Source organism: Canis aureus, chromosome 12 (assembly GCF_053574225.1).
Source record: "Canis aureus isolate CA01 chromosome 12, VMU_Caureus_v.1.0, whole genome shotgun sequence".
Lineage (NCBI taxonomy): Eukaryota > Metazoa > Chordata > Mammalia > Carnivora > Canidae > Canis > Canis aureus.
In genome coordinates this window covers 12,098,555-12,117,746 of record NC_135622.1, presented here as the reverse complement: position 1 = coordinate 12,117,746, position 19,192 = coordinate 12,098,555, and the positions used below count along the sequence as shown (strand labels likewise).

Genomic DNA, 19,192 nt, shown 5'->3' with positions numbered 1-19,192 from the left:
AAAGCTGCTGTTTATTTAAGAGGATTCAAATTATTTGGTTAATAGCTTTTCGTACGTGTACCTATAGACTTAAAGAACCTAAATATAAATACATAAGAATAATAAGAATATGCCAATTAAAAAAATGCCAATTAAAAATTTAATACTCGGGATCGCTGGGTGGCGCAGCGGTTTAGCGCCTGCCTTTGGCCCAGGGTGCAATCCTGGAGACCCGGGATCGAATCCCACGTCGGGCTCCCGGTGCATGGAGCCTGCTTCTCCCTCTGCCTGTGTCTCTGCCTCTCTGTCTCTCTCTGTGTGACTATCATAAAAAAAAAAAAAATTAATTCTCAGTTAAAGAGTAAATATCCTGGACTCAGTTTTTACATGGCCAGCCATATGAATGAATGATATTCTGTGCATACAGGCTAGACCCAGCAACGTATTAGTGCTAACCAGAGAGACTGTAATTAGAAATAGCTTCAAGGATCTGACACAAAGGTACCTTTGCTTTAATGTGTAACAGGCAGATTTTTAATCTAAACAATTTTGAAAGGATTATACAAACATATGGCACAAGTTTCAAAGTGACAAAGCGGCACATAGGGAAAGAAAACTATCTTCCTATTGTCTCCCTGCTATCTAGTTTCCTTCCCCAGAAGTATCACTGTTTCTTGTGTGTTTCCAGAGATACTCTCTCTATATGTAAGGATATTTGTCTATGTAAATATCTCATTAAAATCACTTGTATTTATGTCCCTAATTTATTTGTATAAAATTGTGACATGTTAGAATGATGACTGGTTTATGACTTACGAGTAAAGTGAAATCTTGACTTAAAAAAAGTATTTCTTTTTTTTTTAATGGATAAAGGATCTAGATGATTAGTTCCAAATTAAATGTATAAAGTAATTTAAGTGTAGGAGAGGAAGTGTACCTGTTGACATTAATGCATGAAAAATTACCAAAAAAAAAAAAGAAAAAGAAAATCTAAACCAAGAGAAAATATAATAGTCAATGATTTTAAGAAATCCCAGAAAAGGAGTGAAACAAAAATATAAAAATTTTTTCACTGTCACTCTTCCATTTCCTTTAAGGAATGAATTGGTATCTGTGAGAGAAGAACTAAAACGGAAAGGAGATGAAGTTAAATGTAAATTGGACAAAAGTGAAGAAAATGTATGTTATATTTAATAATAAATTGTATAACAGAATTTCAAGTCCTAAAATAAACAGCACATGTTTAAAAAAGAAGTGAAGTATGCTATAGTATAAATAGTGATATAGGGACTCTTGTAGGCTATTGACCTTTAAACTATAGGCAAAGTTGGGTTATTTTGCTTACATGGTTTATATCTAGAAGAAATAGTGGCATAATTTTAAATTTCTTTCATAAATGCTCAATATTTAGGGGCACCTAGGTGGCTCAGTCACTTAAGCACCTGACTGTGATCTCAGCTCAGGTCTTGATCTCGGGCTCATGAGTACAAGTCAGGTTCCATGCTGATGTGGAGCCTACTTAAAAAACACAAAGCAAAACCCCATAAATGTTCAATATTTAATGTTGATTTACATTTTTAGGCTAAAGGGGCTCATGTTTTAGTAGTAAGGAACATACTGATAAATTGATGTTTGTGTTGTGCTTTGGTGGATATGATTTCAACAAGTTGAGATAGGAAGATTTTTAAGCAAAGAATGTCACAGAAGTGGAATAGTACAAAATATGTGACATGATAATAGTATTCAGTATACGTAGTGGGGGAAAAATTTGCCTAAATAGAAAGATCAAGCTAGATTGTAAAGGCCTTGACTGTGTTTTTTCATTCATTCAACACATATTATTAGCTACGTACATGTGTGAGGCATTGTTCCAAGTGCCCAGTTTGGATTTCATTTGTTCTGGTGGATAATATGTAATCTAATTAAGGGTTTTTTTTTAAATTAGGGAAATGACATTTTTAATTTTTAAGAATGGATTGGGGAGATGTGAAAGGCACTGGAATCAGTTGGAAGGCTTTAAAAAAACATCTTGAATGCTCTGAAAAAAATCTTGGAAAGGACTTTGGCCTAGTTTAGTTTACTTACTTATTCTTGAGTCAGTAATTGTGGTTAAGGGGTAAAGTAATTTGGTGAAGCCTAAGCTGTGTACCCACCTACTCCTAGAGACAGATCAGCTTCCATCAAACCACATGGATTAATAAGCCAGATTACTATGGAATTTATACTAATAGTGTCTTCTCAGGAAAGGATGGTTGCCAAACCAAAGCAGGTTCTCTATATAAATGATACTGGAATCTATACAGGGAGCATCTAATCAAAAATTGAGTCAGGACAAGCTTACTGGAAGAAGTGACATTCAGTTTGAAACCTAAGATTAATAGGAATTAGTGGAAGGCAGAGGAGTGGACACAAATATATCAGGGAAGAGAGTATTATAAATTATAAGCACACACACATACACTCTATGCAGAGTATGAGAGAGTGTCATATTTAAACAACTATGAAAAGTTCATCTTGGCTAAAAGGTGGAGTTTAAGATAGTAGTAATAGTGGAGGGAGTAGGAAAAGATGAGAGTAGAGAGATGAGCATGGAGAGATGAAGGATAGGGGAAATGAAGATTGAGAGAGATGAGGGCAGATTATTTAAGGCTTCATAAACTATATTTAGGAATTTGAGGTTATTGAACAATTTTGACCTGAGAAGTGTCATATTTATTTTTAGAAAGTTGTAAGACTATATCGACTAAGGATGAGATGAACTAATATTTTTAACGGCTGACAGTGTACCAGGAACATTCTAGTTCTTTATATACATTCTTAGTTAACTGCAAGTTATTTTTTCCTCGTTTTATAAATTAAGGAATTAGGCCTCTGAAGAGTGAAAAAGCCTTGAAAGGAAGGCTACATGACTAAGAAGTAGTGGTGCTGGCCTTTTAACATTGATTGTTTAGACTATACCACACTTTTTTTCTCTCCAAAAGGTATTTTTTCTTTATATTTATTAAGTTCAACTAGACAATGGAATTTAATCTCCCAAAGGTTTGCTATGTAATATACTACTTTAAAATTTGCATCACAGGCTGCTTCAGGACACTAGTTCTTTTGTGATGGAGAAAAATATGAATTTATTGTTCAATGTAAAATAAAAATCCTTTACCAGGAATTTAAATGTATTTCACCAATGTACAAGATATTAGTGATAAGGAAAAAAGCTGAAAATGAAACACTTACACTTTGTTAGCACTTTTAAGCTTGTTCCGTGGTCGGATTTCAATTTACTTATTGAAACAGTTTCCCCAAAAGAATCCAATTTGGAAGTAGTTCTCAGAAGTTTGCCTGATATTGAAATTCATTACACCTTTCTCCCCAATTCGCTACCTTAGTTCAGACATTTATATTATTTTATACATGCTCTCTCTCAGACTATTTTCTCATCTCTACAATGGATATAATAATACCTGCCCTTTATCATTGGGTTGTTCTGAGGTTCAGGTTAACAGATGTTTGTGAAAGATACATTTAAAAGATTATAAACATTTCTGTACAAGACAACTTTAAAAAATTCAGGGTAAACTGGGAAAGTTGATTAAATATTACAAAGTAATATTGGGCTAAGATTAAAATAAGAATGATGAACATTAACAAAAAAATTAATTTCTCTTTAAAAAAGGATACTGCATTAAACTGGGAGTCTGGATATTTTATGTAGAAATATAAGACTAAGTTATGTAATTCCACTTTTGAAAGATATTCATAGAAGAAAATAGAAATTCTGTTAACATTTTAAATCTGATGGCAAATAATGTTTCTTAGGCTCGCAGCATTGAATGTGAAGTTTTAAAAAAAGAGAAACAAATGAAGATCTTAGAAAACAAGGTATTATCAAATTGCAAGAAATGTTTTTAAGAAGAGTCTTTGTAACAATATATATATGACTAGATTCTGACCAGTCTTTATACTGTCCTGTACAGGGAGATTTCAGTTCTCTTTTGAAGGCGTTAAAGGAATAATTTTGGATTTTACCACAGATTTCTTTGAAGAAGCTCTGGTTTCAGGAGTTTTGTACTTCAAAATTTCAAAGAGCAAAGTTTCATTAAACTCCTCTTTAGTTATCTTTTTCCCTTTCCCCAAATTTTACACTCTCAGCAGCTGCATTTGTTGCAGATATGTTTAGAATGGCAAGATGCTTTTAAACATTGTTGTTAGACATTTCTCTCATTCTTATAATCAAAGGAGCTACAGAAAATTTTCTACTCTCTTTATGTGAAGTTGTGAAGTGTTTTTACTGCCTGGCTGCCCATCCCAATTCACTTCTCTCATCTCTATACATTTGTCCTAAACTTGACCTTCTACATAAGTAATGCTCTGGAAAAGTATGGTTCTCTCTGAAGTTCTGACCTCTGATAATCAACACCATTTTTTTTCTGCCTAGAATTCTGGTAAATGAAATTCTTTATTGCTATTTTACTTAGAAATGAACTGTGATTGTGGGACGGCTGGGTGGCTCAATGGTTGAGCATCTGCTTTTGGTGAGTCCCACATGGGGCTCCCTATTGGGAGCCTGCTTCTCCTTCTGCCTATGTCTCTGCCTCTCTCTCTGTGTCTTTCATGAATAAATAAATAAAATCTTAAAAAAAAAAAAGAAATGGACTGTGATTGGGGAAAAAAAACTATGGTAGTTTAAATCCTTTTCAAGAATTTTGGACATTTTACCAAATATATTTATCTTCATTAGCCCTGAATTTGGAGATTATTTAAATTTAAAAGGAGTGACAAGTTATTTTAATTTTCATTAGTTTATTCAGAAAAAAAAAGAGTAAGATGGAGCAGTCAAATGACATTCAAAGTTGATAGTTTTGATGTCATTATTTTAGTAAGACATGCACTTATTTTTGGACTGTAGTAATGTGAGTTATAAAGTTGGCTTTATAGGAATATCAATATCTGAAGTCTTTTCAGGGGTAAGTCTGATTTTCATTCTTTCTGCTGATGTTTACTCATTGATTCTTATGAATTCTTTGTGTTCTTTATGATTCTTTGGAATTTTATCTATGGGAATTCTTTGAGGCTTGTGTTAAAGTTTATATCTTCCCAAAAGGATTTCTTTTTTTTTAATTTTTATTTATTTATGATAGTCACACAGAGAGAGAGAGAGAGAGAGGCAGAGACATAGCAGAGGGAGAAGCAGGCTCCATGCACCGGGAGCCCGACGTGGGACTCGATCCCGGGTCTCCAGGATCACGCCCTGGGTCAAAGGCAGGCGCCAAGCCGCTGTGCCACCCAGGGATCCCCCAAAAGGATTTCTTTAGGAGCACCTTTCACCAGGAACCATTTTAAATTAAATTCTCCATTTTAGGCTTTCCCAAATCCTAGTAATAGTATGAATTCAGGCTATAAACTCCTATAAGGCCACCTCATGGCTAAAATTCTGAGACCATTTTGATACTTTTCACTTAGTGCTAACATCAAGGCAGACAAGTTTTCTTGTGCCCCTCTGTGTGACAGATTTATTTATTTATTTTTACATTTTCATGGAGTAGGTAGTCTTTTGAGTTTGTGGCTTTATGCAGGGTTGTCTTATTCAATTCCTTTCCTTTAGTGAGCTCTAAGTTTTATCTCCTATCTCCCTTTTCCTAGGTAGTTTTAGCAGATATCCTTAGCTAGCTTTGGTGCTACCCCCAAACCTATTATTGCCACTTTAAAGTTACATTTCAAGTAAGCAGATTCCTTATTTTGTAGCCATTTCCTTTTAAATTATCTTTATTAGGAAGGTTGTTCAGAGTATATAGGTGGCTTTTCTGCCAAAATTGGAAATTGTAGATTTTTAAAATAAATAAACATTGTATAATAGTTGTACCTGCTAATATGTTTATATCAGTAAAATTGGCATGAAAGTCACTAAAATGTTTCTCATTTTTCTATAGCTTTTCTTCCTTAGTTTTCTTTTGCGTTTTCTGAAGTAGACCATATAGAGGTGGGGTATATTAAAAATGAGATATTAAATAGCTGTGCCATGTATTACTCAGTTTTAGAGTAAATAGCAGACTGTGACTGTACATGGGTTTTGCAATAAAAATATTTAACAGAGTATTTTGTGCTGAGAGATTAATTTTTTTCCATTGGAGTGTCTTTCTAGATGGAAATTAGGACAACTTACATATCTGTAGCATTTTACGACTGTTTAGAAATCTGTGCTGCTTTTATGGTACTCCAAATATTTCTTAGCCTAATGCCTCTTAATCTAATTGTGTGTGTACTCAGGTGAAATAGTCTCTCAAAGTGAGATATAAAAATTGGTTTAGGTGGTATTTCTATATTAGAATATATTTAGAAGGAGGTAGATTATTATATTATTCCCCTTCCCCAAATATAAAAGTATAAGAGACTCGGAAATGAGAAATGGAGAATAATGAGTAAGGAAGAAGGCAAGTTATAGGTAATCTTACTTCTGGCTGTAGCTTTTCAAAATCCAATTAATGATATAATTCAGCCATTTATATAGAATTAATTGACCAAGAAGTACATTTTCCTTAAAGTAATTGAATTCATGTATTCTTTAAATAGGTTGAGAAATGTTAAGAATTTCAAATTTACATTGAGAAAATCTTTATTAAAATTTATACTTAATCACATAATTTTTTACATTAATGGGATTACTAAACTAAATGATTTTTGAAGTGACCTTTATGTTATTTTATGCAATATTTTTGTTAGTTTGAAATTACCTATGTTGACTGGAATATTGAATAAGATAATTATTAGTTTCTCATAATTTTTTAGTGTAACAGTTTAAAGAAACAAGTTGAAAATAAAAGCAAGTGTATTGAAGAACTCCAGCAGGAGGTATGTACTGATTCTCAAAATTAAACTGTTAAAGAAAAACTTTTTTTTTTCACTATACTTTTAGAGAATAATTCTTTAGTAATTTCAGTCTAAGTCAGTGGCAGTGCAGAATTGAATCACATTGTTAGTAAGCATAATTCTTTAATTTTTTTTTTTTTTTTTTTTTTTTTTTACAGAATAAGGCCTTGAAAAAAAAGGGTACAGCAGAAAGCAAGCAACTGAATGTTTATGAGATAAAGGTATTTGGAATCTTTATTTTTGTTTTTAAAATACTAGTAAGGAGATGAGAACTTAGGAATTTTATACTTTATTTTAGCAGTTATTTTGAAAAATTATCTTTTGAGGTTGTAGGAATCCTTTTAGTTGTAATAGAGTGCTTGTTTGTGACTGAGCTGTATTAGAACAATCTAAGCAGCTTAAATATATGAGCATGTGTGGTATATGTGTGCATTCCTTACCCGTATCTTCAGATTTGAGAATGAGTAGGTTTGAGGTGGAGCCTTGCCCTCTGTGTTTTATAGAAGGTCTATATATGATTATCCTGTTGCACAAGAAGTTTGAGAACCATTGATTTTGTAGAAACAAAGTTAGGAAATGTCAGCTCTTGATGTCAAAGCCTTAATTTGTTTATTTTCATATTCCCAAGTCTCTGAACAACAACTGACAGTATTCAAATAGTTTTTGAGTCTTGAATGGAAAACAATGGTTCTCAGTGTTTGAATGATGTTCCTTTTCTAGGAAAGCAAAGATCTTATATCTTATTTTAATACTTTTTGAAATTAAAATATATAAACATTGTAATAAAAATGAAAAGAATTCTCATATTGCTGGTATATAGAAAAGTAACTGATAACAGATATCCTATAAATTCAGCCTTCTATAGGTAGAATAAAGAGAAATATATAAAATATTCATAACAGCATTATTTGTTGTAGTAGCCCTAAAATGAAGATGACACAGATGGTAACCATTGCTAGTGTAAAAATAAGTCAATAGCAAATCACTCTAAGATGACCCAGATGTTGGAATTAGGAGGTAAGGTCATTTATTTAGTTTTTATAAGTATATTCAAAGATGGAGAGTGTGATTATCATGAAATAACAAACGGAGAATCTCAGCAAAGAAATGGAAACTTTAAAAAAGAATCAAATAGAAATTCTAGACTGAAAAATAAAATATCTTACAAACTTCAAAGGTCCAAGTAGTAGATTGAAGGTAGATGAAAAGAGTGTCAGTGAACTTGAAGCTGGGTTAGTAGAAATGGTTAGAGAAACATAGGAAAAAAAATTAAAAAGAAGAAGAAAGTTTCCTTAGTCACCTGTGGAACAATATCAAGTAGGTATAAATGTGTAATTGGAGACCCTAAGGAGAGGAAAGAGAGGGAGAATAGGGCAAAAGAAAGTTACTTGAAAAATTTCTGAAAAAATTACCACATTTAATAAAAGCATAAATTTGCAGATCTATGGCTTTTATCAAATCTAAAGCAAGATTAACAGAAAGAAAATGATAAATGATAAAGAAAATGATACCTAGGCGCAGGTATCAATGATACCACCTATGCACAGTGGTAAATCCAAAAATAAAGAGAAACTTTTAAAGTTTCTCCCTCAAGGTGGGCGGAGGGTTGGGGTGACTGGGTGATGGGCACTGAGGGGGGCACTTGATGGGATGAGCACTGGGTGTTATGCTATATGTTGGCAAATTGAACTCCAATAAAAAAATAAAAACAAACAAAACAAAACAAAAAAAGTTTCTCCCTCAGAGAAAGGGGAAACACTGACACAAATGAGGGCTGACCTTCAATCAGGACAGTGAAGGCCAGATAACAAAGGAAAGACATCTGTAAAATGATGCCAGAAATAAACTATCAAGCCACAATTCTGTATGCTGCAAAAATAAGGACCTTGGAAACTATACTAAATGCCAAAGACATGCGAAAGGATTTTTTTTTCATCTGAAGGAAAATGACATCAGATGAAAATTTGAATCAATGGGAGGAATGAAAAAAATTATAAACAATATGTAGATAAATATAAAAGGCTATATATTTTTTCTTAATTTTTAAGGTATGTATATGGCTTCTTTAAGAAATGCTATATAGAGTGCATTAGATATATGATAACCATGACACAAAGGGCAGGAGGAGGGTAAATACGACTATTTTGTTATAAAATTTTTTCATTATGCATGAAGTAGTACACTATTAAGTCTTAAGTACACTATGGTAAGTTATTGATACATATCATTCTCCCTAGAGCAGCCACTATAAAATAATGAGAAGAAACCTAGAAAGCCAATACTAAAAAATTGTTTTTCCATCGGTTGTCAAATGATCCTTTATTGAAATATTTTCCTTTGGAGTTCTTAACTTAGTTGGGCTTTCACTACACACTGTTGTCATCTGTGATATCATGAGGCTGGTCATCAACATTTCAGCCTACAGATTGGGTAATCCCCAGGATCTCTTTAATAGTTCCAGAGAGTTCTCTGGCTGAAGATTGGTGCTATGTCTGTTTGGCTTTGTTGATGAGATGACAATCTCATCAAATTAGTATTTCCATTGTGCTTAATGTTTTTCTGCTGTCTCTTGTCAGTTCCCTGAGGGCTTTGATAATCAGGGCAGAGGCAGAAGATACTTCAATCTGGGCTTTCTGATCTGAACGGTCAGTTTCACTGTAATCCTCAGACCCTTCCAATCACTGGTTGCTTTGGCAGTGTCATCACCAACCTTTTTTTGAGACATACAGGGGGCTGATCTTCAGGCCTAGGGCAGATGTGACACCAACTTCCCCAGTGGCATTTCAGGTGTACGACTTTGATTTCATCGGGGCTGACCTTAGGCAGCATGGTGGAGGCATTTCTTTCAGATGAACCCAGATTTGGGATGACCAAAGACATTGCACCTTCATCTCCTTCGAGCTGAAAGCCAAAAATTAGAGCACTAAAAAGTTTTGATAAACCCAAAAAAGGGGCAGAAAAAAAAGGTGATATGAATAGAAGGCAAAGAGCAAAATGATACATCTGAATGAAACATATCAATAATTACCCTAAATATCAGTGGACTACTTTAATAAAAAGGCAGAGATTATTAGTCTGAATAAAAAATGGAGACTAAACTATAAACTGGCCATAAGAGACACACTTTATTTAATATAAAGTTACAAGGAAGTTGAAAATAAAGATTTTAAAAAGATACATCATATCCCATGCAAACAGTAAGAATAGGAAAATTGGATTGATTATTTTAAGAACACACAAAATAGATTGAAATACAAATATCAGAGATCCAAAGAGGCATTTCACAGTGATAAAGGCCTTAGTTCATCTGGAAGATGTAACGATCATGTATATGTTTGTATTTAGTGAAAGGGCTTCAAAAAACATGAAATAAAAACTTAAACTAAAATGAGAACTAGACAATCTAATCATAGTTGGGAATTGTAATATCCCTCTTTTAGCAGTCGATAGTAGTGAAAAATTGGTAAGAATGTAGAAATTCTGAACAACACTATTTATTACCTTGACTTAATTTATATTTATAGAGCACCATAGCTATAATGGTGAAGGACACATAGAATGTTTACTGGAAAGACCGTATGCTGAACCATAAGACAAGTCTCCCTATGTTTAAAATGATTGAGATTTTACAGAGTCTCTTCTTTAACTACATCACAATTATCCTAGAAATAGGTGACCTTAACATACCTAAAAAAGGCTGAATATTTAGATACCACACTGGTAAATAAATTCATGGGCCAAAGAAGAAATCACAAGGAAAATAATCAGAAATTATTTTATTTTATTTTTTCAGAAATTATTTTAATGAATAATCTGAATAATGATAGAAATGTAGCATGTCAAAATTTGTGGCATGAAACTATAGCAGATTTTGGAGGGAAATGTATAAAAAATGTTTATTTTAGAACAGAAGAAATAACTCAGATTTTTATTGAGACACTTAAAAAAGGTGAACAAATTAAACCCACAGAAAATAGATAAAAGGAAATAGTAAAGAATAGAGAAAAAAAGAAAAAAAGGAAAAAATCAATGAAATCAAAAGTTGATTCTTTGAGAATATTAATACAATAGATAATCCCCTAGCAAGATTGATTACAAAAAGAGGATAAAACTCACTGTAGGGTAGGAATGAAATAGGACATTATTAATGTAGATACTATGAATAGTAAAATATAGGAATGTGATGAACAACTTTATGGCAATAAATTTGAAACTTAGATGAAATGGGAAAATTTGGAAAATCCAATTTACTAAGACTGACATAAGATGAAATAGAAAAACTTAAAGAGCCATATACCAGGGATATTGAATTTGTCATAAAAAATTTCCTAGAGAAATACCCAGATCTAGAAGGTCTTACTGGTGAATTCTAATACACACTTCAGGAAAAAATAATACCAGTCTTGGGGAGATGGGCAAAATGAATGATATAGCCTCCTAGTTATGGAATGTATAAGTCATGGGATAAAAGGTTCAGATTAGGAATATAGTCAGTGTTTTTCTAATGGTATTCTATGATGACAGATGGTAGCTACACTTGTGGTGAACATAGCATAATGTATAGAGACATTGAATCACTATATTGTATGCCTTAAACTAATGTAACACTGTATACTCAAATTTAAAAAATTAAAGAAATAATACCAGGGTTTTACAAACTTTTCCTAAAGATAGAAGAGAAAGAAAAATTTCCAACTAGTTTTTTGATACCAAATCCTGACAAAGACATTACAAGTGAAGAAAATTGCAGACCAATATCCCTTATAAATATTGATATAAAATCGTAATTATAATATTAGTAAATATAATCCAGCAGTATATTAAAGCTACAAGTGGAGATTTTTTTCTGGGGAAAGTAATTTTAAAATTTAAGACTATTATTGTAATTTCCTGTATCATAATGAAAGGGAAAAATCATAATCATCTCAGTGGTTGTGGGAAAAGCATCTGACAAAATTCACTCATTCTTTTTATTTTTTAAAAAGATTTTATTTATTCATAAGAGACACAGAGAAAGGCAGAAACACCGGCAGAGGGAGAAGCAGTCTCCATGCAGGGAGCCTGACGTGGGACTCGATCCCGAGTCTCCAAGATCACACCCTGAGCTGAAAGTGGCATATTATTCTTCCTAGAGCAGCCACTATAAAATAATGAAAAGAAAAGAAAAGAAAAGAAAAGAAAAGAAACCTAGTGAAAGCCGATACTAAAAAATTGTTTTTCCATTGGAAAAACTGCTGAGCCACCCAGGCTCCCCAGCACTCATTCTTGATAACAAATTTTCAGTAAACTAGAAATAAACTTCCTCAGTTTGACCCAGAGCACCTACAAAATATTTAAAGCCATCATCATGCTTAACAATGAAAGACTGAATCCCTTTTTTTCAAATATCAAGAACGATTTTTGCTCTAATCACCCGTACTTGTATTGGAGGTTAGTACATTAAGAAAAAGATTTATAGATTAGAAAGAATAAGTTAAACTATCTCTTCTTTTGTTTTTAAGGTTTTTATTTTATTTGAGAGAGAGCCCAAGCAAGGGGAGGGGCAGTGGGAGAAAAGCAGACTTCCTGCTAAGCCAGGAGCCTGAGATCATTACCTGAGCCAAAGGCAGATGCTTAACTGACAGAGCCACCCATGTGCCCTTAAACTATCTTCTTAAGTGATATATTTGTCTATATTAAAAAAAAAATACTAAGGTTCCTATAAGTTGCTAGTGTGCTAGTAAGTAAACTTGGCAAAGTCACTGGATACAGTGTTGATTACCAAAAATCAATTGTATTTCTGTCTATTGACAACTACTAACTGAAAAATGAATTTTAAAACACAATATCACAGTGGCATCAAAATCCATATAATAGAGACAAGTTTAACAAAGTATGTTGAAGACTTATACACTAAGAAGTACTAACATTGATGAGACAAAGAAGACCTAACTAAGTAAAAATAAACATATTCATGTTCGTTGATTGGATGCCTTGGTATCTTAAAGATGTCAGATTTTCCCAAATTGATCTAGAGAGTCAGTCAATCCCCATTACAGCAAACTTATTTTTTTTTTTATATAGACCGTAACAAGCGGCTTATAAAATGTATATGAATGTGCAAAGGACCCAACGATTTTGAGGAAAAAAAATAAAGTCAGAGGATTTAGATTGCCTGATTTGAAGAGTTGCTGTAAAGCTACAGTAATCAAGATAGTGTATTATTATAGTTAAGATGTATTATTATAGTTAAGTTGTATTTCTAGTTCTATCTTAACTAGAAATACAACTAGAAATACACTAGTTGATATATAGTCTGTTGATTTTTCAACAGAGGTGACAAAAAATACAATGGGAGAAATGAAAGTCTTTTCAACAAATGTTTTATTTATTTTATTATTTAAAAAATATTTTTAAAAAAGATTTTATTTATTTATTTATTTATTTATTTATTTATTTATGAGAGACACACAGAGAGAGAGAGAGAGAGAGAGGCAGAGACACAGGCAGAGGGAGAAGCAGGCTCCGTGCAGGGTGCCTGATGTGGGACTTGATCCTGGGACTCCAGGATCACGCCCTGGGCCGAAGGCAGACGCTAAACCATGGAGCCACCCAGGGATCCTTAAAAAGATTTTATTTATTCATAAGAGACAGAGAGAGAGAGAGAGAGGCAGAGACATAGGCAGAGGGAGAAGCAGGCTCCTTGAGGGGAACCTGATGCAGGACTCGATCCCAGGACTCCAGGATCATGACCTGAGCCAAAGGCAGACACTCAACCACTGAGCCACCCAGGTTCTCCTCAACAAATGTTTTAGAATAACTGGATATCCATATGGAGGGAAAAACCCTCCTACCTCAAACTAGAAACAAAAGTTAAATTCAAATGAGTTATAGACCTAAAAATAGTGAGCTCTAAAGCCTCTAGAAGAAAATATAGGAGAGTATCTTCATGCCTTGGAGGTCAGCAAAGATTTCTTAGGGTGCAGAAAGCAATATTAATAAAATTATGATAAATTAGACCATCAAAATCTGAAAGATCTGTATTTTCAAAGGTGTCATTAAGAAAATAGTCAAGATACAAAGAAGGTGCAAATACTGAGAAATACATTTATTTGACAAGTGACCTATATTGAAAATATATAAAGAACTCTTAAAACTCAACACTAAAAGGTAAATATTCCAATTCAAAATGAGCTAAAGACAACAACAAACAACTTGATTTAAAAAATTGCAAAGGTCTTGAATAGACATTTCCCTAAAGAAGATATATAGGTGTCCAATAAGTACATGAAAAGATGCTCAACATCACTAATAATTAGGGATATGCAAATCAAAACTACAATAAGATGCCACCTCACATCCATTAGAATGGATACTATAAAAAAAAAGTGTTGGTGAAGTTGTAGATCATTTTGAGTTTTTGTATAATGGTGGGAATGTCAAATGGTACCACTGCCATGGAAAGTAGTCTGGTGATTACTCAACAAACTAAAAAGAGAATTAACCATATATCCAGTAATTCCACTTCTGGGTATATACCTAAAAGATTTAAAAGCAGAGTCTCAAAGAGATATGTGTACACCCATGTTCACAAGCAGCATTATTCACGACAGCCAAAAGGTAGAAGCAACTCAACATTTATTTATTGTCCATATATAATGGACAAACAAAATGTGGTATATATGTAGAGTGGAATATTATTCAGCCTGAAGAAGGAAATTATGATAGATGCTACAGCATGGATAAAATTTGAGGACAAAAGGACAAATTCTGTATTCTACTTATATGAGGTACCTAAGAGTAGCCAAATTTATAGGCTAGAGAATGGTGGTTGCCAAAGGCTATGGGGAGGGAGAAAGTGGAGTTGTTGTTTAATGAGTACTTAGGTCTAGTTTTATAAAATGAAAATAGTTCTGGAGTTGGTTCCATAACAATATAAACTAACTGTACAGTTAAAAAGGTTAAGATGGTAAATTGTATGTTATAGGTATTTTACCACAATAAAAAATAAAAATATTGGCAAGAGAATAGACATTTCACAAAGGAAATGTACAAGATTAATCAGCTCATGATAAAATGTTCAACACTATGGTTATAAGAAATGAAAAATAAAACCATAAGGGGATATTACTACACCCACAAGCAGAACCAGCTATATATTTTCAGGGGTCAGTGCAAAGTGAAAAGGTGGGGCATCTAGCTCAAAAATCATCAAAAATTTCAAGATGACTATAACAGAGCAGGAAACTAAGCTCAGGGCACTGCCCACAGGAATGGCTGAAGTTAAAAAGACCATCAGCAGCAAATGCTAGTGAGGATACAGATTAACCAGAACATTCAAATTTTGTTATTAGGAGTATAAATAGTACAATTACTTTGAAAATACTTTGGTTGTTTCTTTAAAAACTAAGCATACATGATCCAGTGATTCTTTTCTTAGATATTTACTTAAGAGAAATGAAAATATGTTTACTAAAAGTATTGCACAAGATACTCATAGCAGCTTTATTTATAATTATAATAAACTAGAAAGAGTTCAGATATCCATTAACAGGAGACTAGATAAGCAAATTTGTTATATATTCATGCAGTGGAATATTATTACTCAGCAGTAAAGAAGACCTATTGACTCTACAGAAACATGGATGAATCTTAGAACATAGCAAAATAATCCACATGACAAGGGGATATGATTGGCATAATTCCATTTAAATGAAGTTTTAGAATAGACAAAGACATTTATAGAGACAGAAAGCAGAATATTGGTTGCCTTTGAGAAATGGGGCTTAGACTGCAAAAGGGCATTAAGGGTACTTTCTGGGATGATGGAAATGATCTATGTTTTGATTGATGTTGTCATTACATGGCTGTAAAAACATTTGTCAAAGCTTACCATACTGTTACATTAAAAATAATTCTGTATTTTATTGCATATACATTATATTTTGATAAAGGTGAACTCATTCATGAAACCTCCAGGGCCTAGAGTTCTCTTTGTGGAAAGGTTTGTAATTTATCATACAATTTCATCAATAGTTATAGTATTATTTAGTTATTATTTCTTCAATTTTGGTAAATAATATTTTTCTGGATTTTGCCGAGTTCATCTGTGTTTTCTATAAAATTGTCTGCAGCATCTATAGTTATGTTCTCTTTTCAATCCTGGTATTGGTTATTTGTGCCTTCTCTTGTTTATTCTTTTTTTAAGTTTTTATTTTAATTCCAATTGACATTCAGTGTAATATTAGTTTCAGGGTTACAATATAATGATTAAACAATTCCATGCAACAACTGGTGCTCATTACAACAAGGGTACTCCTTAACCCCCATCACCTATTTAACTCATCCACTCTGCACACCTTCTCTATAGTGACTATCAGTTTGTTCTTTATAGCTAAGAGTCTGTTTCTTGCTTTGTCTCTCTCTCTTTTTTCTTTGCTCTCATTTGTTTTGTATCTTAAATTCCACATATGAGTGAAATCATGAAGTATTTGTCTTTCTCTGATGGAATTATTTCACTTAGCATTATACCTTCTAGCTCCACGCATGTCATTGCAAATGGCAATATTTTGTTCTTTTTTATGGCTGAGTAATATTCTATTATGTGTATATAACCCTTCCAATTAGTGTTTTTTTATTGGTTGGGTACAATTTCTGGATCATAGGGTAGTTCTATTTTTAACTTTTTTGAGGAATCTCCATACTGTTTTCCAGAGTGGGTGCAGCAGTTTGCATTTCCACTACCAGTACACGAAGGTTCCTTTTTTTCCACATCCTTGCCCAGACTTCTTGTTTCTTGTGTTTGATTTTAGCTATTCTGACAGGGTGTGAGGTGATATCTCATTGTAGTTTTGATTTGTACTTCCCTGACAGTAAGTGATGATCAGCGTGTTTTCATATGTCTCTTGACCACCTGTATGTCTTCTTTGGAGAAATGTCTCCTGTCTTCCACCCATTTTTCAATTGAATTATTTGTTTTCTGGTGTTGAGTTTGTAAGTTCTTTATATATTTTGGATACTAACCCTTCATTGGATATGTCATTTGGAAATATCTTTTCCCATTCTGTAGGCTGCTTCTTAGTTTTGTTGCTTGTTCCTTCACTGTGCAGAAGCTTTTTATTTTTATTTTATTTTTTTTTTTTTCTCTTTTTTTTTTTTTTTTTATTGGTGTTCAATTTACTAACATACAGAATAACACCCAGTGCCCGTCACCCATTCACTCCCACCCCCCGCCCTCCTCCCCTTCTACCACCCCTAGTTCGTTTCCCAGAGTTAGCAGTCTTTATGTTCTGTCTCCCTTTCTGATATTTCCCACACATTTCTTCTCCCTTCCCTTATTTTCCCTTTCACTATTATTTATATTCCCCAAATGAATGAGAACATATAATGTTTGTCCTTCTCCGACTGACTTACTTCACTCAGCATAATACCCTCCAGTTCCATCCACGTTGAAGCAAATGGTGGGTATTTGTCATTTCTAATAGCTGAGTAATATTCCATTGTATACATAAACCACATCTTCTTTATCCATTCATCTTTCGTTGGACACCGAGGCTCCTTCCACAGTTTGGCTATCGTGGCCATTGCTGCTAGAAACATCGGGGTGCAGGTGTCCCAGCGTTTCATTGCATTTGTATCTTTGGGGTAAATCCCCAACAGTGCAATTGCTGGGTCGTAGGGCAGGTATATTTTTAACTGTTTGAGGAACCTCCACACAGTTTTCCACAGTGGCTGCACCAGTTCACATTCCCACCAACAGTGTAAGAGGGTTCCCTTTTCTCCACATCCTCTCCAACATTTGTTGTTTCCTGCCTTGTTAATTTTTCCCATTCTCACTGGTGTGAGGTGGTATCTCATTGTGGTTTTGATTTGTATTTCCCTGATGGCAAGTGATGCAGAGCATTTTCTCATGTGCATGTTGGCCATGTCTATGTCTTCTTCTGTGAGATTTCTGTTCATGTCTTTTGCCCATTTCATGATTGGATTGTTTGTTTCTTTGGTGTTGAGTTTAAGAAGCTTTTTATTTTGATATAATTACAGCAGTTTATTTTTGCTTTTGTTTCCTTTGCCTCAGGAGACCTATCTAGAAAAAGTTGCGATAGCCAGTGTCTAAGAAATTAATGCCTTTGCTCTCTTCTAGCTTTTATATGGATGGTTTCAGGTCTCAAATTTAGGTTTTAATCCATTTTGAATTTATTTTTGCGTATAATGTAAGAAAGTGGTCCAGTTTCATTCTTTTGCATGTTGCTTTCAACACTATTTGTTGAAGAGACCATCTTTTTCCCACTGGATATTCTTTCTTGCTTTGTTGAAGATTAATTGACCATGTAGTTGTGGATTTATTTCTGGATTTTCTATTCTGTTCCATTGATCTATATGTCTTTTTTTTTTTTTTTTTTTGCCATTATCTTACTATTTTGATCACTACAGCTTTGTAGTATAACTTGAAGTCTGGAATTGTGATGCCTCCAGCTTTTCTTTTTCAAGGAACCTGTATAGTTGACTTACTATGAACATCATTATGCCAATATATTTGAAAAACTTAAAATGAAGTAGATTAACCAAAAAACAATCTTAAAAAGAAATAATTAGCCTGGCTATTAGTCTTATTACAGAAATTGAATCAGCAATTTAATATCTTTTAACAAAGCTACTTTAAACTCAAGTGAAAAAAAAAACAAACTCAGGTAGTTTTAGATGGGAGTTGTATATGTAGTATATCTATAATTATACAATTATTAAGTGTGTTTATTAAAGTTGTTAGATATATGGCCATTACAGAGAAATATTACTAGTTGTACAAATTTTCAATTTGTAAAATTATTAGAAAATATAATTTACTATTAGAAAGTATAATTTTAGGGGGGCCTGGGTGGCTTAGTTGGTTAGATGTCTGGCTCTTTATCTCAGCTTAGGTCTTGATCCTCAGGGTCATAGGTTCAAGCTCCACACTGGGTGTGGAGCCTACCTAAAAAAAAATATATATATATATATATGTATATATATATAATTTTAAAAATATATGACTTATATGAAAATGCTGTTTTTTTCCAAATTGATCTACATATTCAATTAAAATTTCACCAATGATTTTTGTAGAAACTGACAAACTGGTTCTAAAATTTAAATGTGAGAGCAGTAGGCTAAGAATAACTAAGGCAGTTCTCAGAAGGAACAAGGGGGAGTAAATGTGCCCAACCAGGTATAAAGATTAATTGTGAAGCTAAAGTAATAAAGAGCATAGTACTGGCAGAGGGGTAATCAGATGAGTTTAACACAAGAGAGAATCTAGGAAGAGATCCATGCATAAGTGATAACTTGATATAATACAGGGGTGGGTAGTATTATAGATATGTAGTGCTGGAACATTTGA

At 33.2% G+C, this 19,192-nt stretch overlaps 1 protein-coding gene across 7 annotated transcripts in view; it reads left to right on the top strand.

The window, feature by feature from the left end:
* The window catches only part of SYCP1 (synaptonemal complex protein 1), a 143,773-nt gene that overhangs the window by 58,224 nt on the left and 66,357 nt on the right, over nt 1-19,192 (top strand). For all 7 annotated transcript variants that reach the window (XM_077842750.1, XM_077842749.1, XM_077842748.1 and 4 more), the window contains 4 exons: nt 1,077-1,158; nt 3,793-3,855; nt 6,760-6,822; nt 6,999-7,061. In XM_077842750.1, coding sequence (XP_077698876.1) covers nt 1,077-1,158; nt 3,793-3,855; nt 6,760-6,822; nt 6,999-7,061 — 271 coding nt within the window. The remainder of the gene's footprint in view (nt 1-1,076; nt 1,159-3,792; nt 3,856-6,759; nt 6,823-6,998; nt 7,062-19,192) is intronic.